At 40.0% G+C, this 25638-nt stretch overlaps 1 protein-coding gene across 5 annotated transcripts in view; it reads right to left on the bottom strand.

Annotated features, from left to right (window-relative positions):
• The window catches only part of PCCA (propionyl-CoA carboxylase subunit alpha), a 360640-nt gene that overhangs the window by 68170 nt on the left and 266832 nt on the right, over positions 1 to 25638 (bottom strand). For all 5 annotated transcript variants that reach the window (XM_019971675.2, XM_070799925.1, XM_019971676.2 and 2 more), the window contains 2 exons: positions 20674 to 20772; positions 956 to 1009 (listed from right to left, as the gene is read on the bottom strand). In XM_019971675.2, coding sequence (XP_019827234.2) covers positions 956 to 1009; positions 20674 to 20772 — 153 coding nt within the window. The remainder of the gene's footprint in view (positions 1 to 955; positions 1010 to 20673; positions 20773 to 25638) is intronic.

The following is a 25638-nucleotide window of genomic DNA, read 5'->3' as shown; positions in this document are numbered from 1 at the left end:
TTGTTATTGATATCCTCTGTAACTCAGTGGCAAAGTCACTTTTCTTTTGATCTAAGCCACAAACTTGTCCGCTGATATCCTCAAGTTACAGAGCCAACAGAAATACCCAATATAAATATACAACCTAAACAAGGTACCCAAAAGATATGAACCATTTTACAGATTATAAATGATACCTAACAGATGAATACACAGAGAAATATGCAAATACAATAGCAACAAGTGGAGAAATGATATTAAAACAATAAAGTATCTTTTTCACCAAATTATTTTGCAAAATTATACTACTACTAATATGGTACCTATAAACTCATAAGTAAAAATAAGTGTGAAATAAGTTTCTTTTTACTATGTAGAGCTATATAATTTTGAAATTATTATTCAATTTCATTAGAAATGTGGACCTAATAGAAGAAGCTAGATGGAAAACTAAGCAAAAAAAATAAAACAAACCAAACATAAAATATCAATCACCTGTTTGTTTGTTTGTTTGTTTTTTGCTTATGCCACCTGGCTTACTGTGGGATCTTACTTCCCTGCCCAAGGATTCAACCTGGGCCCTCGGCAGTGAGAGCACAGAGTCCTAACCACTAGGCCACCAGGGAACCCTCCAAGGTCACTATTCATAAGCATCTTTTTAAAATTTGTTTTTATTTTTATCAAAAATAGGGAAAGAGTATCCAGCGAAAAAAGTACTTCAAAGATTCAACAAACTGCAAATAATTTTTAAAATTATTTTGTCTCTAATAAGAAATAGCTAAACTTACTCCATCACGAGAATTTTCCCCACATGTTAAAGAATCCATTTCTTATACAAAGACATCTCACTTAACAGCAAAACAAAACCACGGTGAAGCCAAGTTCAAACACAAGGGCTAAAACCAGCTGATCACTTTTCCAGTTGATCTCTCTGTAAATTAAAGAACATATAAAGTAGTCATCCTTTCCTACTTACCACTGTGCCGAGAAACTGAATGCTCATGTTGCCCCCTGCTTCTCGAGAAAGACACTGGGGAAAAAAGAGACATAAAATGAATTCTCAGCCACACAAAAACATGTACCTGAATGTTCATAGCAGCATTACTCCTAATAGCCAAACAACCCACATGTCCATTGACTGATAAACAAAATATGGTATCTTCATGCAATAGAATATTATTTGGCCATAAAAAGGAATGAAGGGCAGATACATGTATGAAGTAAGACGCCAAGCACCTCTTCCTATGCTTGTTGCCCACTTGTGCTTCTTCACTGGAGCAACATCTATTCAAGGCCTTTGTCTAACTTTTAATCAGGTTATTTAATTTCCTGTTGTTAAGCTGCAAAAGTTCTTTATATATTCTGGGTATTAACCCTTTATCAGATGTATAACTTCAAATATTTCTCCCATTCCACAGGATGCCTCTTCACTCCGTTGTGTCCTTTGATACACAATTTTCTTTAAATGTGATATAGTCCAATGTATCTATGCTTTTCTGCTTACAATTTTGGAGTTATATCCAAGAAATCACTGTCAATTCCAAAGTCATGAAGCTTTTGCCTACATTTTCTTATGGAAGTTTTATAGTTTTAGGCATTATGCTTAGGTCTTTAATCCACTTTGCGTCAATTTTTGTTATCTAGTGTAATGTAAGGGTCCAACTTCAATCTTTCGTATATGGCAGATCCATATACAAAATCCATTAGATTTTACAGAAAGCCTATTGAATACGATCATCAAATTTACGTTTTCAACTCCCATTTATCCTGAGTTCAAGACTCATGTAGTCATCTGTTAGTTGGATATCAATACTTGGATATCTAATGCACATATTAAACCTAGCAAGTCCATACAGAATTCTTGATCTGCCTCCCCAAGCCTGCTTCTCCCCTAGCCTTCCCATCTCAGTAAATACTATCATCATTCACTCATGGCTCATCTTCAATTCTTTAACTTCCTTCATACCTAGTATCTAATCCACCTACCAATCTTTCCTATCTTCCCTCCAAAATATATGTCAAATTGGTTCACTTCAAGTGGCCGCCACCACTACCACCTTAGTCTACGCAAGGGCTGACCATTTTTTTCTCCAAAGGGCCAGATTTTGCTAGATTCTTCTCTTGATATCTGCCTTAGCATAACATTATTTTGCAATTTAATCACTTCCAATTGAAGGGTAAGTGAAATATCCTCAACAGTAGTTATGGAGATTATAAAATACGGAAATATTCTTTGCTTTTGCACTGAGATTTGAAAAATCCTGTTGGAACGCTAGTCCACTTCTTGTTTTGACAGCCCACGGACTCTAAAAAGCAACTTGACACTAGCTGTGACTCAAACGTCATTTGTCAAAATGACTTGACCACAGTGTGCATTTTGCATGTAAATGCTGTTTTGTCTTACAATTTCAGTGTGAATTCATTAAGAAATATTATCAAGTCCACAGCACAAGCTAATTTTCAAAGCTGTAAGACGTTCCATAATAGTGGCTGAGGACAGTTCTTTCTGTTCAGAAAAAATTCAATCTTGGTCCTGCATCAAAAAAAAAAAAAAAAAAAATCCCAACAAACTCCTAAGCCACTGAACTGCTGTCAACAGGGAAAAACCAGGGCACTGAGTTGCTACATATGATAAAACTCCACAGACAGATAAAAATGAGTAAAGGCGGCTGTGTTTGGTAAAACTGTATTTACGAACCTAAAATTTGAATCTCATATACTTTTCATGTGTCATGAAACACTCTTTTTTTTCAACCATTTAAAGTGTAATACTTCCAAACTTTAAAAAATCACTCAACTAGTGAACTGTACAAAAACTGGTAGTGGGCTGGATTTGACTGACTCTTTGTCTAAACCATCATCAGCACCTCACGTAGATGACCGCCATGAACACACAAATGATTTCCTTGTCTCTACTACTTGTTCCCATGAGTCCACCTGCCTCACAGCAGCTCCTTTAAAGCACATCTTGCTGCTGCTGCTGCTGCTAAGTCGTGTCCGACTCTGTGCGACCCCATAGACAGCAGCCCACAAGGCTCCCCTGTCCCTGGGATTCTCCAGGCAAGAACACTGGAGTGGGTTGCCATTTCCTTCTCCAGTGCATGAAAGTGAAAAGTGAAGGTGAAGTCACTCAGTCGTGTCTGACTCTTTGTGACCCCATGGACTGCAGCCTACCAGGCTCCTCCGTTCATGGGATTTTCCAGGCAAGAGTACTGGAGTGGGTTGCCATTGCCTTCTCCTAAAGCACGTCTTACCATTGTTCTATTCAAACTCTTCAAAAGTTTTGCAGTAGGAATTTAATAAAACCCAATTTTCTGGGTCTACAAAGATCCTATACGACCTGGTCCCTGTCTATATTTAGCACTCTCCTAACTACACTTGTAGAGTATATCATGAGAAACGCTGGGCTGGATAAAGCACAATCTGGAATCAAGATTGCCAGGAGAAATATCAATAACCTCAGATATGCAGATGACATCACCCTTATGGCAGAAAATGAAGAAGAACTAAAGAGACTCTTGATGAATGTGAAAGAGGAGAGTGAAAAAGTTGGCTTAAAGCTCAACAATCAGGAAACTAAGATCATGGCATCTGGTCCCATCACTTCATGGCAAACAGATGGAGAAACAATGGAAACAGTGACATGCTTTATGTTCTTGGGCTCCAAAATCACTGCAGGTGGTGAATGCAGCCATGAAATGAAAAGACGCTTACTTCTTGGAAGGAAAGTTATGACCAACCTAGATAGCATATTCAAAAGCAGAGACATTACTTTGCCAACAAAGGTCTGTCTAGTCAAGGCTATGGTTTTTCCAGTAGTCATGTATGGATGTGAGAGTTGGATCATAAAGAAAGCTGAGCACTGAAGAATTGACACTTTGGAACTGTGGTGTTGGAGAAGACTCTTGAGAGTCCCTTGGACAGCAAGGAGATCCAACCAGTCCATCCTAAAGGAGATCAGTCCTGAATATTCAATGGAAGGACTGATGCTCAAGCTGAAACTCAAACACTTTGGCCACCTGATGCGAAGAACTGACTCATTTGAAAAGACCTTGATCTGGGAAAGATTGAAGGCGGGAGGAGAAGGGAATGACAGAGGATGAGATGGTTGGATGGCATCACCAACTCAATGGACATGAGTTTGAGTAAACTCTGGGAGTTGGTGATGGACAGGGAGGCCTGGTGTGCTGCAGTCCACGGGGTTGCAAAGAGTTTGACATGACTCGGTGACTAAACAACTACACTTGGGATACTGACCTTTCTTCTGGCCTCCATACAAACCAGTCTTGTTCCTCCTCAGGGCCTTGACACTCGCCATTCTTTCCACTTGGGACTTTCCTCCCCTAGATTTTTGTAAGGCTTCCTCCTACTCCCCACAGGTTTCATCTCAATGGTAGCTATTCAGAGAAGACTTCCTAACAAAAGTTTCTCTCCCTACCTAAAGCCATCTCCTTACTCATCTTCAATGATTATCATGTTACAGTCTTCATAACCTTCTTAGCACTCAAGTTACCTTCTTTATGTGTTTACATGTTTGGCATCTACATCCCCCTGATACAATGTGAGTCTTGGTCACCGCTGTATCTCCTGAGTCTAGTACACTGCCTGAGTTGTATTGGCATTACTTTCTATGTAGGAGACATTTACAAAATACAACGGTTCCTTTCCCTTACCCTACAAGGGCTGGGCTGATTCCCAGGCAAACAGAAGTAATTCTGCAATATGTAAAATGGAAACAGGTTTAGAATTTATATTTTTACAAACAATTAAATTGTAACAATGATATGTAAACCATACATATAAGCACCAATAAGTTACCCTATTGCATTCAACTGAAAGCAAGTTAAAATTACATATCTACGGAGTCTCAGATTGTTCTCACCACAGCTACTCTGTGTACTTGAAAGCATCCACACCTGACATATCTCAGCAATAAAGACGGATGTAACAGAAAACAGGGAAATAAAATTTCACTCAAAATTGGAATTTACTTGGCTACAGGAAACAGGAATGCACACTTTTCTCACAGTCTAGAATTGAGACCACTTGGTTTACGAATCCACAGAGAACAAAGCACTCCATGCCTACGACGAGTCTGAGGCACGCCCAAACAAACACAAACTGGCCACTTGCTAGGCTCAGAGCAAAAATAAAATAAAACTTAAAACTTTTTTCCTGAAACATATCCTATCCTAAAATATTTTCTCCAAATATTTCACCCACTTTTCTATTTTAAGTGGCACTTCATAGCTAGACGAAAATGGCCTTCTTTTCTTATTCTAATAGTCTGCTTCAACATTTATAAAATATACTCCCTTTTCCCTTCTTTAAGGAAAAGAATATTTAAGAAGACTTTGTTAATGCAACAATTTCAACATTTGTTAGAATCAAATTCATGCACAATTAGCAAGATTGCTCACTCAAAAAAAGCAAAAACATTCACAAAGTTTTAAAATGCTCCAAAGATATCTCTCAGATAATAAAATCAGAGGCAGTTTCACCTTTAAAAGTAATCTTGCTGAACAGTAAGAGAAGAAACAATCATAGTTGTCTCTTTCCCCTCACTGATTCCCAACTTGATAATATGTTTTAAAGGCCATTACTATGGGATTGCTCTTATCGGTCTTCAGTGCAGCTGCCTGCATTATTTTCCATAATCAGTGTTTATACTGTTCAAAATCCTCTTCTTGTGGCAGCTACTAAAACATAATTTTCTACTTAACAGATAGTAGAGAAGAAAGAAGTGTGTGTGTGTGGGGAGGGGGGAGGGGATTGAGAAAGACACTTTCCCATTACATTAAATTTTTAAAAGCAACTCCAAATCATAAAACACATGCCACTAGAGACAAGAAAATGGCTAAGCTTCTAGGCTACACTACAAAAGCAGGCAGACCTGCACTGAAATTAATATTTTGAATTATGGCTGTAAATACATCCCAGCTGTTAAATAGTGATTAAATTTTTTGAAGCACAGTGAAAGGAGTTATTTCTGTGCTACTACTGGTGGGCTTGTTTCTATGATGTGTAACTGTAATTGATGTTTTCAGGAATGTGAAAAGGATATGGTTAATAATTACTCTTTCATTTCCTACTTCATTAGGAAAAAATACCATCCTCTACTTCTTCAAGTTATTTATTTATATATCCTATACATTCTAAATAGATGGTTTCATATTACATTTGATGACTCCAGAGTAACCACATGCATTTAGTTAAAAAATAACAGCTAATTACTTCTCAGGGAATGGGGGGGGCATCTAAAAAATGTGGGGTACACTTATTTGGGGCCTAAAAACATAAGACGATTACTTTCAAATTCACTTTTTTCTTGTACTGGTGAAGTATAAGCAAAATGTAAGCTACTACTTCATTTAATTTTCTTGTCAAAATATTCCTAACATATTTATTTTAGCACCTGTACTCATACATTTATTAGGATTAAAACTAAAGTTTGTTCTCAGAAGTTGTGGGAGTTATTTTAATCTAAAAACCAGAAAAAAGAAAATAACATTTTTCACTTGTTTTCTGAAATGGTGAGAAAATCCATTTCGTTTAGAAACAGAAACTCAAGGTTAAATCTTAAAAATCTATTCAAATTCTCTCTGGATAAGCATTTGGCAAATATATCACAGACATACATTCAACAAACACGATAACCTCTCTTCTATTATATTCCTGTGCTTGTATACGATTCTATATTACAAAGGCCCACTGAGCATTTTAAGTTATCATGTTATATCATCTATTTAACACTGCAATCAATTCACAAGTAATCCATTTAATCTGGTATTCTGTAGTAAATAACATGAGATGCATGTGACACTATTCCAAATTTGTCTGCTTTAACATAGAAAATTTGTTCCACTTAGTTGAATATCAATGACCTATTCAATGCAGAATGCAATAGGACTGCAATCAGCTTTGTACTGTTATTTATAATAAATTTATCTTCTCTTGAAAATATTTAAGCAAGAATATGAGAAATAAAAAGAAAACAGCCTTCAAAGGTACACCATGAATAGCTGCACATCACACAAATGCGGAAATTGTTAAGACCTTAGCAGGATCTCAAGATATTTTCAAAAGTATTTAGCTACTCTTCAGGCCTGTAGACAACCTGCTGTGAGCAGGTGGGGAGAAGAAATCATGCCACACAAAGAAGCAGGCCAATAGCAGTTAGTGGGCTCCGCTTGCAAATGTTCAAACAACGTGACTACGCAAAATGAAAATCTACTATGGAAAACGCTAGCGAGAAACAATACATCAAATCCCAGCAGACAAATTACATTGTAAGAAACCGAAAACTGAATTGTTTAGGGTAAAATTAAAGCGCTTCTTAAAAAAAAAAAAATTACTTCACAGGAACAGACTACAGTCATATGAATAATAAAAGAAGTTCTATTTATCCGGCACGTTCCAGAGTAGGAAGGTGCTTGGATGTGTGAAGAAAAGCAGTGAGCTTAACATGTATAGAATGGCAAAATTTTCTGTTTAGTTTCAACACTTCAGTTATACGTTCCAGACGGGAAATCACTTCACTTTTTAAAAATTGTTCTAATTTCTGTTAAGCTTCTAAATAAAAATTTTAAAAGGTTGTCACCTAGATGAGAAATTTATCTTCTCTTTAAAAATGAATTTAGTTCATCTATTTCTAATTTTTAATGATAAAAACCAAAATTGTGGTTGAAATGAAAAGAGGAGCACTTTCTGAAAATGTGGGTTTTTTTTTTTCCCCTTGCATTAACACCATCTGACTTACAAAAGATTTTATTTGTGAGCTGTCTAACTAGCCACATATGGCTACTGAGAATTTGAAATGTGATTAAGGCAACTGAGAAAATAAATTTATAATTTAATTTTAAATACAGAAGTAGTATATATATTTTCTTTTAAACACAACTTCATTGTTTCAGTGTTTTCCACTTTAATCATTCAACCTACATTACTTTTTGTCATATATATGTCAGGGGTACATTTCACTTCCGATATCATATTAGTAATTTTTAAATACTGTTTCAGGTAGAATGTTAACACTTTGGAAATACTGGATTAAATAAATGGATTTAAAAAAAGAACTTCAGTTGTTCTTGTTTTCTTAATGTGGCTACTATGAAAACCCAAGAACTGCAAATATGGCCCATATTAGATTCCTATTGGACAAACTGTTTCATTTCATAACTTTTAAAATTGGTAATTTGGAAATGAGAATATATCTTTCCACAAAAGAATGAGAAAAGATTGTTAGTTTCTCAGGTTATATCATTAAGACATATTTAATATGTACTATTACTGATGGATTCCACATATACAGTGAAAATAGCAGGAATGCTCCAGTGTATCAGATCAGATCAGATCAGTCGCTCAGTCGTGTCCGACTCTTTGCGACCCCATGAATCGCAACATGACACGCCTCCCTGTCCATCACCAACTTCCGGAGTTCACTCAGACTCACGTCCATCGAGTCAGTGATGCCATCCAGCCATCTCATCCTCTGTCGTCCCATTCTCCTCTTGCTCCCAATCCCTCCCAGCATCAGAGTCTTTTCCAATAAGTCAACTCTTCGCATGAGGTGGCCACACTACTGGAGTTTCAGCTTTAGCATCATTCCTTCCAAAGAAATCCCAGGGCTGATCTCCTTTAGAATGGACTGGTTGGATCTCCTTGCAGTCCAAGGGACTCTCAAGAGTCTTCTCCAACACCACACTTCAAAAGCATCAGTTCTTCAGCACTCAGCTGTCTTCACAGTCCAACTCTCACATCCATACATGACCACAGGAAAAACCATAGCCTTGACTAGACGAACCTTTGTTGGCAAAGTAATGTCTCTGCTTTTGAATGTGCTATCTAGGTTGGTCATAACTTTCCTTCCAAGGAGTAAGAGTCTTCTAATTTCATGGCTGCACTCACCATCTGCAGTGATTTTAGAGCCCAGAAAAATAAAGTCTGACACTGTTTCCCCTGTTTCCCCATCTATTTCCCATGAAGTGATGGGACCGCATGCCATGATCTTCGTTTTCTGAATGTTGAGCTTTAAGCCAACTTTTTCACTCTCTACTTTCACCTTCATCAAGAGGCTTTTTAGTTCCTCTTCACTTTCTGCCATAAGGATGGTGTCATCTGCATATCTGAGGTTATTGATATTTCTCCCGGCAATCTTGATTCCAGCCTGCGTTACTTCCAGTCCAGCGTTTCTCATCATGTACTCTGCATATAAGTTAAATAAACAGGGTGACAATATACAGCCTTGACGTACTCCTTTTCTTATTTGGAACCAGTCTGTTGTTCCATGTCCAGTTCTAACTGTTGCTTCCTGACCTGCATACAGGTTTCTCAAGAGGCAGGTCAGGTGGTCTGGTATTCCCATCTCTTTCAGAATTTCCCACAGTTTATTGTGATCCACACAGTCAAAGGCTTTGGCATAGTCAATAAAGCAGAAATAGATGTTTTTCTATCACCTCCACTAGCTTTGTTCATAGTGATGCTTTCTAAGGCCCACATGACTTCACATTCCAGGATGTCTGGCTCTAGGTCAGTGATCACACCGTCGTGATTATCTGGGTCGTGAACATCTTTTTTGTACAGTTATTCTGTGTATTCTTGTCATCTCTTCTTAATATCTTCTGCTTCTGTTAGGTCCATACCATTTCTGTCCTTTATCGAGCTCATCTTTGCATGAAATGTGCCTTTGGTATCTCTGATTTTCTTGAAGAGATCTCTAGTCTTTCCCATTCTGTTGTTTTCCTCTATTTCTTTGCATTGATCGCTGAAGGCTGCTTTCTTATCTCTTCTTGCTATTGTTTGGAACTCTGCATTCAGATGTTTCTATCTTTCCTTTTCTCCTTTGCTTTTCGCTTCTCTTCTTTTCACAGCTATTTGTAAGGCCTCCCCAGACAGCCATTTTGCTTTTTTGCATTTCTTTTCCAACAGTAAAAAGAAAATAATCATGAAATACTATCATTTTATTTTCATTGAACAATAATATTTGAAGGAAAATGTTTAATTATTAGATGAAGAAATGGATTTTAAAAGTATTAAAATTCTAAAGAGGGCCTTTAAGTATCTTCAGGAGTTTTTAAGGTTTATATCCCCAGTTCTTTATTACCTTATTTCAAACATATGATCTCTTCCCCCATCAGATAAATGTATCATTAGCTCTAGACTTAAAGTTATTAATAATGGTGGAAATTTGTGTCCAAGAGTATGATTCTCTCGAATCTTATTTAAAATACATAATAAAAAAAGAAAGTACCATGTAGACATGTGGACATACTGGAATAAGAGGTGGTACATGCCATGAATAATTAGTGATGCCAGGGGAGAGAGTGCAAGCAAGGTGTGTGCACACCTGGCAAAGGAAGCAATGAGCAACAGCCTGGGTGGACCCTACTCGATAACCATCAATGGGTGGTACTGATCGTGTGCGCCAGCTCAGGGGCTCCCACGGCCAATGAGGGCAAACAGGGACTAGACTGGACGGAGACGTGCTCTGTAAGCAAGATGCTCTCGTGGGCAAGTTCCTGGGAATACAGTGATTCTGTATCTGCACAGACCAACCCGCCATGCTATCCAACAGATAACGGATTTCGCAAATGTTGGAAGATCAGGAATTAAAGAGAATCGATAAAACGGCTAAGAAGACAAGACTATCTTATGCACATAACTTAATTTGACGAAGGCTTAGAAGAAATCTCAATCTTAAAATGAAGGTACAGATACGGCAGAGTTATTTCTGAGATTGCAAAAATGAACGATGACAAGCCATTCATCCACCCACTCAACCATTCGTCCAGTTACTGAGCTTTAACATGGGCCAGGAACTCAACAAGGAGGTGGAAATTCAAGGTCAAATCAAAACTGAAACAGGTAATTCAGACCAATTAAAACAATTTAGTCATTTATAAAATTCATTATCCAAATAATGGTACATGCCAAAATACTATTTATTTTTAAGGAAATGAATGGATAATATTAAATTCATGAGGCTTACCAATGGAAACAAGGAAAGTGAACGGACAAATGTAACCTGATTGGAGAAGGGAACCAACTACTAAAGCAAAAGTAAGGCTTCCTCCCCAAGTATTAATATTTTATCAGCTAATCAAATAAAGATGTTCAGTGCTCTTTCCATGTAGATACAGGGTGGTGGTGGTGAAAGCCGCTCAGTCGTGTCCGACTCTTTGGGACCCTGTGGACTACACAGTCCATGGAATGCTCCCGGCCAGAATATTGGAGTGGGGAGTCTTTCCCTTCTCCAGAGGATCTTCCCAACCAGGGATCGAACCGGGGTCTCCTGCATTGCAGGCAGATTCTTCACTAGCAGAGCCACAAAGGAAGCCCAAAAATACTGGAGAGGGTAGCCTATCTGTTCTTCAGGAGATCTTCCCAACCCAGGAATCGAAGCAGGGTCTCCTGCACTGCAGGCGGATTCTTTACCACTGAGCTATCAGGGAAGCCCGGATTATCAGGCAAGACTGTGTAGACACAGGGATTCAGCAATAAAACTAGAGAGGTGTTAAATACCCACATATCCTTAAGCAAGATGGTAGACCACGCTACCTAGCAGGACATTCTAGGCAAGAAACTAAGAAACGGCAAAACCAGCAATTACCCATTCCTACTTCAAGACAATAGGAAAGAGGTTAAAAAATAATTAGAGGACATGAATTCTTAAGCTAAGAATTCAAGGTTGAAAACTTCAAGGAATTCATGAGACTCTCTTGATCTTCTGTGACTCGTGGATTTTGAGGGACACCTTGGGCTTCCCTGGTGGCTCAGACGGTAAAGTGTCTGCCTGCAATGCTCAAGATCCCGGTTTGATTCCTGGGTCGGGAAGATCCCCTGGAGAAGGAAATGGCACCCCATTCCAGTACTCTTGCCTGGAAAATCCCATGGACAGAGGAGCCTGATAGGCTACAGTCCATGGGGTCGCAAAGAGTCAGACACGACTGACCGACTTCACTTTCACTTTCACTAGGGAGGATAAGCAAGACTCCTGGTAACAGGGAAAGAAGACAAGACTGTGGTGAGGCACCCATGTGGCCCAGACGTGGATCACAGAGAAGAGACCCACGCTGGGTAACTTTAAGAAACTCTGCCTACCAGGAGGGACAGGAATCAGGAAAAGACAGAGCAGGGCATTAAGGGCATTGTGCAAGTGAGGAATTCCTCCCAAACCCACAAAATGTCCTAGAAGACCCAGACAGCTTTGGGCACTTGTCATGCCCGGGAAGAATGAATACCATGTGCCTTGGTCAACCTAGTTCCTCCAACAAGTTACTACTCACCCTTCCCCCATCCTGCAACTGCAGGTAGGAAGTGGAGGAAGCTATAAACCAAGAAAGAAGCAAGCAACACTCTTGTATTCCCTGAAAACACTTCTCAGTCTGAGAAATTTTACCAGCTTTAATCGAGAGGTGTTTTAGTTTTTTTTTTAATCAGTTTTGACATTACAATGAACTAGACTTTCAGACACATTCTCTGCCAGATAGGCTATGACTTTGCTTATGACCTGATAGCAACTTTGTGGACTGTGAGAAGTGTATGTGAGCTTATGCATGGGAGGAAAAAATAAACTGAGATGACAAGTTTGAAAGAATGGTTGTAAGACAGTTACTTCTACTGGCAGCAAAAGAGTTCCATTTATGCAACTAGTTGGTTACACAGTAAAATAAATAAAGAAATGGTAAGTATTGAGAAGTACCCTGAATGCTTTTTTAATGACGATCCAGAAAATCCTGTCCTACAATGAGATGCTGCTTCACATCCATTAGGAGAGCTATTACAACAACAGCAACGATCAGAAAATACAGTGTTGGTGAAAATGTGCAGAAATTAGTCCTTGAGTAGTGCTGGTAGGAGTGTAAAATAGTGTAGCTGCTGTTGAAAACAGGATGGAGCTTCTTCAAAAGATTACCCTAGAATTACCCTGTGATGCAGCAATTCCAATTGTGGGCATATACCCCTGAGAACTAAAAGCAGGGACTAGAAGGGGTATCTGCACACCCATTTTCACGGCAATATTGTCCACAACAGCCAAAAGGCAGAAACAGCCCAAAAGTCCATCAACAGATGAACGGATAAACAAAATGTGAGACGTATATATGTACTTTATGATTGATAATTAATTTTGACATGTGTCACGACACGGGTAAACCTTAAAGACATGCTCATCGAAATAAGCCAGGTTCAAACACACACACACTTTGTGAGCGCACTTCCCTGAGGAGCCTAGGGTAGTCAAATTCATAGTGACAGACAGCAGACCTGTGGCTGCCAAGCACCGTGAGGAGGGGGAACGGGGTGGGGGGGGGGGGGCGGGTACTGTTTCAGGGAACAGAGTTTCAGTTTGTGAGGACAGAAAGTTCAAGAGATGGACAGTGGGTGATGGTGGCACACCAGTGTGAATGTACTTAATGTCACTGACCTGCACACCTGAAACTGGGTAAAATAGTAAATTTCATGTTTAATAATTTAGGTCTATTTTAGCACAATTTTTAAAATCCTGTTGAGGTTACAAAGTAGTATGGAAGGAAGAAAAATCTTGATAAAAGTGCAGCAGATCTGATCTCAGGCTGGCATAGAACTCTGGTAGATGACTGGTGGGGGCTTCTCTGGAGGCTCAGTGGTAAGGAATCCACCCACTGGTACAGGAGAAGCAGGTTTGATCCCTGGGTGGGGAAGATCCCATGGAGAAAGAAATGGCAACCCACTCCAGTATTCTTGCCTGACGAATCCCATGGACAGAGGAGCCTGGCGGGGCTACAGTCCATGGGACCATGAAGTCAGACACAACTTAGTGACTAAACCACCACCACCAGATGATGGGTGGCTTGGCATGTAAGAAAGCACGGAATGCAGGGTTCACTTTCAAAACCTTGTTTTTAAGAGGATAACCATCTAACAATGACAGGCAAGGCCAATACAAACAAATTTTAAAAATAATAAGAAAAATGGTCAAAGCAGAAGACCAGTGCTCATGGGAGACAGGATTTTGTGGTTGCTACGGTACCCCAATGTATGCATGTGTGCGTGAAAGTCAATCAGTCGTGTCCGACTCTGTGATCCCATGGCCTATACACAGTCTATGGAATTCTCTATGCAAGAATACTGGAGTGGGCAGCCTTTCCCTTCTCCAGGGGATCTTCCCAACCCAGGTTTCCCACACTGCAGGTGGATTCTTTACCAGCTGAGCCACAAGGGAAGCCCAAGAATACTGGAGTGAGTATCCTATACCTTCTCCAGCAGATTTTCCCAACCCAAGAATTGAACCGGGGTCTCCTGTATTGCAGGCAGATTCTTTACCAACTGAGCTATCCGGAAATCCCTACTGTATGCATAGAGAATTCAACAAACTGTGTCAAATTCTCATCATCAGCTTCTCCCAAAGACAGCCCTCTGTTTTCTGTAAACTGCCAGCACCCTACTTTAGAACCCATTACCTCATGAGTGAAGTAATACGAATATTATATCTTCTAAATGAACTTTTCCACTCCCCATTTCAATCCCGTAACCCCTCTTTTATTGTGAAGACACAAGCTCCCACAACAGCATTCTGATGGACATTACTTTCCTCTGCAAAAAGTGTCAATGACATCTCCGTTGGTGATTGAAAAGCATAGACTCTTTAACCTTCTGTTCACAACTTGGCTTCTCCAACCTTATTTTCATGTGTAGCTCACGTTACTTCCTTACTTGAATCTTCCCCATCCACCTCCCATTTCATGAACATGCAAAAGTATCTCAAATGTCATCTGAGACCCTTAGCCTGCAAAAGACACACACAAAATCACACACTTTCAGTGGCTAGGGATTCCCCAGAGATAAACGACAAATGAGAGTGACAGCTCACAAAAGCAAATACAGTTCCAGTGCTTCATATTATGGAAAAAGTCACTTTTCTATTGACATAATTGAGAAACATTTCACAGAAACAGAAAGCCTTTTAAAGATTTGGGGGTTGGAAAGCTAAGAAGGTGGCAGACTATTAATAGAGGGAGAGAAAAACACGACTAAAAGCAGTGACGGTTTTTGTGTTTTAAATAAAAATATTTTAAAAACTAAACATATTTCAAAACCTAAAACTGGATCTTAACTCACACCATACACAATCATCAATTCCAGAAGGATTAAGGGTTTAAATGTGGAAAAGCACGACATAAAAGATAGAAGAAAATGTAGGCAAGTATCTGCAGGAGCTTGAGAGTATTGAGAGGATTGTTTAAATAAATACAAATTACACAAACCATAAAGGAGAAGACTGAAAATTCTCACGTTAAATCTCAGATTCAGAACTTTACTTGTAGAACTTAAAAAGGTAAAAAAACACGAGCTACAGACTGGGAGAAGTTGCTTGTAACACAAATAACTGACGGGGGCTCAGGACACACAAATGCGGAAGAACTTCTGTGAACCAGTAAGAAAAAGACCGTCACGTGAAAAAATGGGCGAGGTGTCCCTGGCGGTCCAGGGATTAAGAATCTGCCGGCCAACGCAGGGGGCACAGGTTCAATCCCTGCTCTAGGAAGACCCCCCATGTCGTGGAGCCCGTGGGCCACAACTCCTGAGCCTGAGCTCCAGAGCCTGGGAGCTGCGACCACTGAAGACCGTGAGCCCAGAGCCTGTGCCTCGACGGCAAGAGAAGGCCCCGACTGAGCAGCCCACACACCGCAACTCAGAGGAGCCACCGCTCGCCACAACTAGAGAAAGCCCACAAGCAGAAAGAAAGATGCAGCACAGCCAGGAAATAAAAAATAAATAACTTTTTATTTTAAAAAAAGGGCAAAAGCCATGAACAGGTATTGTGCAGAAGAGAAAACAGGACTGTCAATAAAAATATTTTTTAAATGCTGTTACTAATCAGGGAATATGAAAGTGAAGTTGTTCAGTCGTGTCCGACTCTTTGCTATCCCATGGACTGTAGCCTACCAGGCTCCTCCATCCTTGGGATATTCCAGTCAAGAATACTGGAGTGGGTTGCCATTGCCTTTTCCAGGTGATCTGCCTGACCCAGGGATTAAACCCAGGTCTCCCGCACTGCAGGCAGATGCTTTACATCTGAGCCACCAGAGCCTCATCAGGGAATACAGTACACGTTAAAACCACAGAGGTACTATGTAAATCCCTCAGTCAGGAAAAACTTAAGTCACCTGGATATCAAGGGGTCAAACGACATGAAGAACAATTGTTAAGGGCACAGATTCCTATGTTTGAATTCTGGCTCTTCCATTTACTAGCAGGATGCCCTGGGCCAGCAACTGAGCCTCTACAAGCCTCAGTTTCTCCAACTGCAACATGAGAAATGACAACACCACATACTTCACTGAACTGCTGTGAGGATTAAATAAACTAAAGAAGTGTTTAGAAGAGTCAGTGCCTGGCATGGAAAGGAAACAAAAGTGTTAGCTCATTATTCATAGTGCTAATATCATCATCTCTATCACTACTGCTGCTGCTGCTGCTAAGTCGCTTCAGTCGTGTCTGACTCTGTGCGATCCCAGAGACGGCAGCCCACCAGGCTCCGCCGTCCCTGGGATTCTCCAGGCAAGAACACTGGAGTGGGTTGCCATTTCCTTCTCCAATGCATGAAAGTGAAACGTGAAAGTCAATTCGCTCAGTCGTGTCCTACTCTTTGAGACCCCATGGACTGCAGCCCACAAGCTCCTCCACCCATGGGATTTGCCAGGCAAGAGTACTGGTAGCATGTAAATTGGTACACCCACACAGGAAAAACCATTTGGCATCACCATGTAAGATTAAGGGTGCTTAGTCCCTAAACCCAGACATTCTACTGGTATATTCCTTGAAGAAACAGTTATTTCAAGAGGAAATGTGCAGTAAAAAAAAATGGTCACAGAAGCATTGTTTGTGTTAACAAAATAAATAACACAAATGTCTCTCTAGCAGAGAAAGAATAAACAAACTGTGGTGTATTAATATAACTTAATAACATATAGCATAGAATAAACTACATTCACTAACACGGACCAAACTACAAGTGTAACACTGGAGGGGAAAGCAGCTCCGAGAAGCCTAGACAGTGCGGTGCCATTGATACCAAGTCTAAGAACCCACATAACTAAATAATACACTGTTTGTTGTTTTAATCTGTATCTAAATATCCTGGTGGCTCAGGTGGTAAAGAATCTGCCTGGGATGCAGGAGACCCAGGTCCGATCCCTGGATCAGGAAGATCCCCTGGAGAAGGTAATGGCAACCCACTCCAGTATTCTTGCCTGGAGAATCCCAGGGACAGAGAAACCTGGTGGGCTGCCGTCTCTGGGGTCGCACAGAGTCGGACACGACTGAAGCAGCAGCAGCGGCAGCTACCACAAAAAACGCTCTTTCTGAACTCCAATTTTGTTCACATCATCACTTTCTTAGCTAAAGCTCTTCCATGGGCCCCACTGGCCTCAGAATGAAGCAGAATCTCTACTATGTAACTCACAAGGCTTCAAACCCCTTGGCTCCTACTTAGTCACTCTGCTCATCACTCCGAGCTTAATCTCTGATTGTTGCTGTTGTTTGGTTGCTCAGTTATGTCTGACTCTTTGCGACCCCATGGACTGAGGCACACCAGGCCTCCCTGTCCTTCACTGTCTCCAAGAGTTTGCTCAAACTTATGTCCTTTGAGTCAATGATGTCATCCAACCATCTCATCCTTTGTCATCCCCTTCTCTTCCTGCCTTCTATCTTTCCCAGCATCAGGGTCTTTTCCATTGAGTCGACTCTTCACATCATATTGGAGCTTCAGCATCAGTCCAGTCCTTCCAATGAATATTTGGGTTGATTTCCTTTAGAATTGACTGGTTTGATATTCTTGCAGTCCAACAGACTCTCAAGAGTCTTCTCCAACACTACAGTTCAAAAGCATCAAATCTTTCGTGCTCAGCTTTCTTTATGGTTCAACTCTCCCATCCATACCTGACTACTGGAAAAACCATAGCTTTGACTAGATGGACCTCTATTGGCAAAGTAACATCTCTGCTTTTTAATATGCTGTCTAGATTGGTTATAGCTTTTCTTTCAAGGAGCAAGTGTCTTTTAATATCATGGCTGCAGTCACCATCTGCAGTGATTTTGGAGCCCAAAGAAATAAAGTCTGTCACTGTTTCCATTGTTTCCCCATCTATTTGCCATGGCGTGATGGGACTGGATGCCATGATCTTAGTTTTTCAAATGTTGAATTTTAAGCCAGCTTTTTCACTCTCCTCTTTTACCCTCATCAAGAGGCTATTCAGTTTAGAAGACTCTCAAACTGCTTTTGAACAACACCGCAGTTCAAAAGCATCAATTCTTTGGCACTCAGCCTTCTTTATGGTCCAGCTCTCACATCTGTACGTGACTACAGGACAAAGGTAAATTTAAGGCAGTGATTCTCACACTGTGGCCCCTGCAGCATGAACACGACCTAGGACCTCAGAAATGCATGCCTCACCCACACCTACTACATGAGAATAAACTCTACAGGTGGGTCCAACCACTTGAGTTTTACCAAGAAGTTTTAACCTTCCACTTGATTCCAAAGCACCCAGAAGTCTGAGCAGCACTGGTTTAAAACATAAATGAGAGATGAATTAGTCTCTGCAGAGCTCCGTGGGAGAACGAAAAGCACTGCACAGCGCAGTGGTTAGCAGTGCACAAGCTGGGGCCCCGGGGCCAGGGCTCAAATTTCCGCTCAGCTCCTCCCTGGCGCTGCCATCCCAGGGAGGTCACTTAGCTTGCCTCGGCACAGATCCTACAGAAGGCTGCTTGGAATTCAATGCTGGTCCTCTTTCCCAAGAGCTGTGTGACACTAAGCAAGTCATTTACCTTCTCTCTGCCTCAGTTACTTCATTTACCAAAGTGTAAATAAGAGCACCTGCTTCGTGTAGTTCTTGTGAAAAGGAAATGACTTAATATAATGTGCTATGCTTAGAACTGTACTTATACCCATTAAGCGCTATGTATTACTATAATTATTATTAATTTCACAGGAACACATTATATTTTAGAGATAAAAGAGAGTTGACAGTATTAACGCCCACAGAAAGGAAGTAAAACTCATCTATTCTGATGAGGAAAAATTTTCCTCATCTTTTACTAGGTAAGTGACTTTTTTTTTTCCAGTTTACCACTCATCTCTCCAAGTTTACTTTTTTCCCAATGATGGAGCACTTAACTAGAAGTAATAACCTTCTCCAAAAAGTCAAGGGGGTCTGCCCTGAGGGCCATTTATGTCACATTAACACTTCTTTTTTAAACAAAGCACTTATGAAGAATGAAAAGAGATTTAATGAGCATTATTCCTATGCTTGGGAAAATATTTCTGGGGATTATTCCAAATGCATACCTGGTGTTATTTTTATCTAGAAACTTTGCATGTAAAAATGCTGGTAAGACACCCCTGTGCAGTCATTGAGAAGAACACTGAAAATACCATGATGCAAAGATGTGGAGGGCAGGACTCTGTATCTCTCTCTCCTCACTACCAAGAGGTCATGTACTGTGTTCCCCAGAACAAAGCACATGAATGTCAGCCACAGCACATCCAGGGTAGAACATATTCCATTCACATAAACAAGGGCAGCAAAACCATGTGTTCTGAAGACAGAATAACTGGACGTCCCTGATAGGAGATTATGCAGTGAAATTTTCCCAAGGGTCTCTTAGTGTTTAACCTCATACTTCGAAGAAGAAAGAAAATATGAGAGAGACAAAACATACCAGGGCAAGTCACAAAACCAAAGTCTAAATAGAGGGCTCATTACTGAGAGTTCATTGCTTCTTGCAACCACAAAGGTAATAAAATAGAAGCTTAAAAATGAGTTTAGTTATTAATATTCATTGAGAGTCTAGAATCCCCCACACCCCAGTTTCTAATAGAAGTATGTATGAATCTGGGGTATATAATCTTTATCTGTGACTTTCTTGATTTCTCTAGGTTTTAGAAAAAATCAGTTTCCTGTGTAAAATCAAGTTAAGAGAATGCAAAAACATTTTCATAGAAACGAAAAAAAATGAGTCTTTTTAATGCTATGGAGGGCTTACGATTTTTATTTGCACGTGAGAGCCGTATGTTCTGTGCTATTCTGTTTTGTTTTTCCTGGACCTCAACTATGTGGTGAGGTAAAGGAATTTTGGCAGAATCTGTTTTCATAATTTTCTACTTTCACATACAGGACACCGATGTCAAAGAACATTCAATCAATGCTAGATTTCAAGGCATATCCTCAATGCAACAACAAATTTTATATTGGGGAAAAAAAGAAGGGTTAACAAGTTAAGATTACTTAATTTTTAAAAGGCACCCATGTACTATGGCAAGTCAACCTGAATAGCTCATGTTTCTGTTGACCCAATACCCCACAATTTCAATTACAGAGGAAGGAGAAGTAACAAAGTCATATTTTACAACTAAAACCCCAAAATGGCAAAGAAAACTGCTAATCTTCTAATATTTTTAGAAAAGCACATAGCATGCTTCATTTATACCAAAATATAATACATAACCTTCCTGGATTGCCTGGAAAAGGAACAAGCGGATTCCTCAGAACAGGATGCAACTCAAGATCCTCTAAAACAAGAAACAATGTCTCCACTATAAGATGCCTGAGGTGGATGAAATGTAGCTTCGCCTACTGTATCTGTCAGTATTAGTGACACAGCTACTGGTAAGGATACAGACGGGGCCTCTAAGTAACTCATCAGAACGTTTACCTGTATCGTCCTCTGAGTGCCATCAACGTTGACAGACAACAAGGGTGAAGCCAGGTTCCACGTGCTGGTCACATTTAGTTTCGACCCATCAACTTCCACCTGTTGTGACACCAAAGAAGACTGTTACCATGAAGAAAGACAGAGAACTGATCTCAAGTTCATTGCTGCATACAAAGCAGCAGCCATCCTAAACAGATGGCTCCCCAAACAGCCTGTCACGTTTACTGCTCCCGCCATGAAAGACAGGGTCCAGCGAGAGTGTTCGCAGGCATCTCTGGGGAGAGGCGAAGGGCCTGGGCACAGCTGCCTCTGGGTACTGAGGTTTCGAGTGATTTCCAGCAAGTAACAAACAGCCTTCTAACTCTAAACCTATCTGGACATGCTACATTTACCGCAATTAGACAAGTAATGCATATAAATTTCAGTGACACTTTGCAACCCACACAACAGGGCTTGCATATAATATCCTCTCCAAGGACCAAGAAAGAACTTTTCCTGTGTTAATTTTAATGAAGGACTATGCATTGTTATCTTAATTAAACCGAAGCTTTAATTAGGCACAATTCTTTGGCATTGAATATTAAAAGTCTATTTGAACTTTGCAAACTTCTGCCATATTATTGTCCATCATAAATGACTAATTTCATCAAGTCATTGTTCATGGAGTTATCCCCCAAAGCCCACAATCTTCTAAAACAGATATTCTTAGCAGAAACATTTTAATAGCCAAGTAAATAAAAGCAATTGAAAGGAAAAACAACTCAAAGCTAACTTGAAAGTATCATTCCTCATTTCTTCCTTTTCATTCACCCATTCCCTAATTCTTCAATATGAGAGGGAAGGGAAAATATACATGATCCTTAACAATTCTTTGACTACCAATCCTATTAAAAGATACTCACTAAAATCAAAGACACACAGACTTGTACTGTTTAGAAGAATATGTGCCTACCTATACATTTGGATAGTTATTTGAGTGTGTGCTCAGTTGCTCAGTCATGTCGGACTCTTTGTGAACCCATGGACTTTGGCCTGCCGGGCTTCTCTGTCCATGGGACTCTCCAGGCAAGTATACTTAGAGTGGGCTGCACTTCCTTCTCCAGGGGATCTTCCCAGCCCAGGGATTGAACTGGCATCTCCTGCACTGCCAGGTGGATTCTTTACCACTGAGCCACCTGGGAAGCCATTTATGTATATATATTTCCCCTCTAATGTGGTCATGAAGTCTAAAAACAAAGGTTACTGGCTATGTAATAAAGTATCAGTAGGACATACATCAGGCACTGGCTTGAATTTCCAGGTTTAGTGGCCTCTCTGCACACAAAGTAGAATTCAGTTACAGGCAAGAAAAAAACAACGGCTTTGGAATCACTGACTTGGGACTCACTTGACATTGCTGTTTTATCAAATGAATGTTGTATACTAAGTTGGTGTATTTAACTTCTCTGAGCTTCAGTTCCAAACCATAATACAGTAAAAATGGCTATCTGAGAGGGTGCTAAATAAGTTAACATATGAAAGTCTTAACCAATATGCTTGTCAGGGTAGGTCATAAATATTTTCTTTCTTCCCCTATCTCTTAATAATTTTATTGTCCTACCCTTAAAATAGTTTTAAAAATAAGGTCAGATAATAATATCTCATATATTACTTATATATTACTCATATATTACTTACTATTAAACTACTACATGATAAAGATGTAAGAAGCAGAAAAGGCTGCAGTTTTGATTAAAGCAGCACTAATATCCTTTAAATCATGCTATTCAGCTTTCACCCCCAAATTAAGTATCTCCTTATGCAATAAAAGAGTTCCAAAAGAAGTTCTCAAAAGTAAGAGTTTTACAAACAGTAAATGCTAAAAATGTCTTCTAAAACTGAAATATTGCTTTAAAATAATTCTAAATTTAAAAGTTTAGAGAAGCTCACCAATCAATTATAGAAGTTTTGTTTGTTAAAAAGAGAAAGTTAGATGTTGTAAAGAAAGCTTTTGAATGATAAGCATTTAAAATCTGTAGTTGATATTAATTTCAAGTCAGACGGGCTCACAAGGAAACCACAATCGCTGTCTTTTGGGCACATGAAGGGGAACTGAGAAAAGTATTTCACCTACTCAGATCCCCTTAAAGGAGGAGCCGGGTTATTACGCCCTGAAGTAAACCACTGTTGTGCGTGCGTGCTAAGTCGCTTCAGTCATGTCTGCCTCTTGCAACCCCATGGATTGTATGACTGTCTGAATAAAACACGATATATCCACACAACAGCATATTATATACTTGGCAATTAAAACAGATGAAATACTAATACATGCTACAACACAGATGAACATTGAAAACATGCTAACTGCAAGAAGACAGTCACAGAAGACCACAAATTATACAGCTTCAAGGCAAACAGTAAGCAGGGCTACAGGTAGCAAGAAGCCTCTTTGATGACAAATAGGATCCGCAGTCACTGGTCCAGGTCCTCGCAGCAAAGCCTTGTGGGGACACTGGGGGTCTGAGTTCTCTGTCCCACCTCCACAGTTATGAGGCCACTGTGACCACATTCCCACTGGCCCCTCTCACATGTATCCAGACTCCATGCCTCAGTGGAAGGAGGGGAGAGAGGGGAAGAAGCCTAAAGTACTCCGGTGCCTAGAAGGAGCTAGCCAAACCAAAAGAGACCAAGACCCTGCTTATTAGCAAGCTTTTCTTCCCCCTCACCCCCTACTAAGGATCATATGTGATAAAGAAACTATATTTCCTTATACACCTGATAAGTAATGAATGTGAACGTGCATGCTCACAATCTAACTGAAGGGACAGCTCCAAATCCCAAACTAGGAAACAGATCTGCAAATGTTAAGTGAGGATGAGAACATGCCGAAAGCCATTATATACCTCATCAGCCCCCAAGCAACAGACAGATTTCTAAACAACATCAAACAAATGACAGAAAACCATAATTCTGAACAGCAGATGCAGATTCTGTTGATGCTGTCATTAGATGAGTGGAAGCTGCTGCTGCTAAGTCACCTCAGTCGTGTCCGACTCTGTGCGACCCCATAGATGGCAGCCCACCAGGCTTGTCCGTCCCTGGGATTCTCCAGGCAAGAACACTGGAGTGGGTTGCCATTTCCTTCTCCAATGCATGAAAGTGAAAAGCGAAAGCGAAGTCGCTCAGTTGTCCCCGACCCCCAGCGACCCCATGGACTACAGCTTACCAGGCTCCTCCATCCATTAGATTTCCCAGGCAAGAGTACTGGAGTGGAGTGCCATTGCCTTCTCCGTAAGTGGAAGCTAGATGTAAGTATAAGCCATACAGAGGTAGGGAATGTCTCTTTAAACCACAGTTCAACACCACAGAGAGGTGGAGGCAGACATGAAGAATCCTTGTTACCATGCCAAACATACTGTTCACACGTAATTTTTCAGCTGAAGTGACTAAGCAGCAGACACAGAGGCTAAATGGCATTTATTTCACTAGTGCAACACTGAGAACCTGGCATAAAGAACCACCCTGTTATCTCAGTGCTGAAAACTGAGGGGAAATGAAATCGAGGGCAAAGGAAGTAACAGGTCTGAGACAGAGTTAGGGTACCCGGCCTGACAAGGAAAAGCTGCAAGCAACCTATATGTACAGCCAACCACCTACACCACTGCAACATAAATAATAATCAGAAAACAATCAATATTGGATCTCTGCAAAGAATTTTCCCCAAAATTTTGAGAAAAAAAAAAAAAAAGGTAAATTAAGAGCATTCAACACAAGAACTCCTCAAAGAAATACAGGAAGAGTTCAGATAAATAATTCTCCAAAGTCTCAAAGACAGTCATAGGAAACGTGACCCTTCTTTGAAAAAAAAAAAAAAAAAATGAGCTCAAAGAAGAAAAACAAAGGTTCAAAGAAGAGATTAAACAACAACAGAAGGAAATGAAAATCAAGCTGGTAGAACTCAGGAAAAAAATGAAGAGAAAAATAACATTATAGAGATAAAAGCAACGTTAAGAAGCACCAAAAATAGAATAAATGTGACTAAAAAGAAAGACAAGGACTGGACCAATTCTCCTTCAAAAGTACTACAAGCAAAGAAGAATAGGGAATTCCCTGGCAAACCAGTGGTTAAAGCTCCACACTTTCACTGCCGAGGGCCCAGGTTCAATCCCTGGTAAGGAAACGAGGATTCCACAAATCATGTGGTGCAGCCCAGCCCCAGCCACTGAAAGAAGGAAGAAGTGTAGATTAAAGGATATAATGGGGGAAAGCTTTGCAAAATAAACAAAATATTAAATCTGTAGATCAATGCTTATCTTTAAGAATAAAGAAGGAATTATGTGGATATTTAGGCAAAAATAAGAAATCATGCACAAGCAAGGAAAAAATTCAGGTTGGCCTAAACTTCTCAAGAGCAACACGGATACAGAAAACCACAGAGCAATGTGCTCTAAGTACTAAAAAAATTAAAGGTTGTCTCCCAACATTTTCCTTTTATACTCAGCCAACCTGTCCTTAAGAGTGTATCCTAAAACATAACCTGCACCATATATGAACACCTTCTTTAAAAATGAGGCATCTCTGTACATAGATATGAAAACATCCCCAAGAAGACGCAGAATATTATTTATAATATGCTATCATTAATTAAGAAAAAAAATGTTAAATGTGTGCTTGTTTTGTTTTTTTCACTTTATAGCCACAGTGCACACACAGCTTGTAGAATGAATCTTAGTTCTCCAACTAGGGATTGAACCTGTGTCCTCAGCAATGAAAGTGCAGAGTCTTAACCACTGGACAGCCAAGTTTGTGTTTTAAACACCGAGAACACCACTTGAAAGATGTGTAAGAGAATCAGAGTAGCTGAGAAACAGGAAAGGGAAGCATGCTTTTCACTGCCAATCCACTCATACTTTTTGAATTTTACATTAGTTTACAAATTTACAAAATTACATATGCATATGTATTTTATATATTAAAAATCTTTCC

The sequence above is a fragment of the Bos indicus genome, chromosome 12 (genome assembly GCF_029378745.1).
Source record: "Bos indicus isolate NIAB-ARS_2022 breed Sahiwal x Tharparkar chromosome 12, NIAB-ARS_B.indTharparkar_mat_pri_1.0, whole genome shotgun sequence".
NCBI classification, from domain to species: Eukaryota; Metazoa; Chordata; class Mammalia; order Artiodactyla; family Bovidae; genus Bos; species Bos indicus.
Note: the sequence above shows the minus strand (reverse complement) of the source record. Positions and strands in the feature narration are given on the sequence as shown.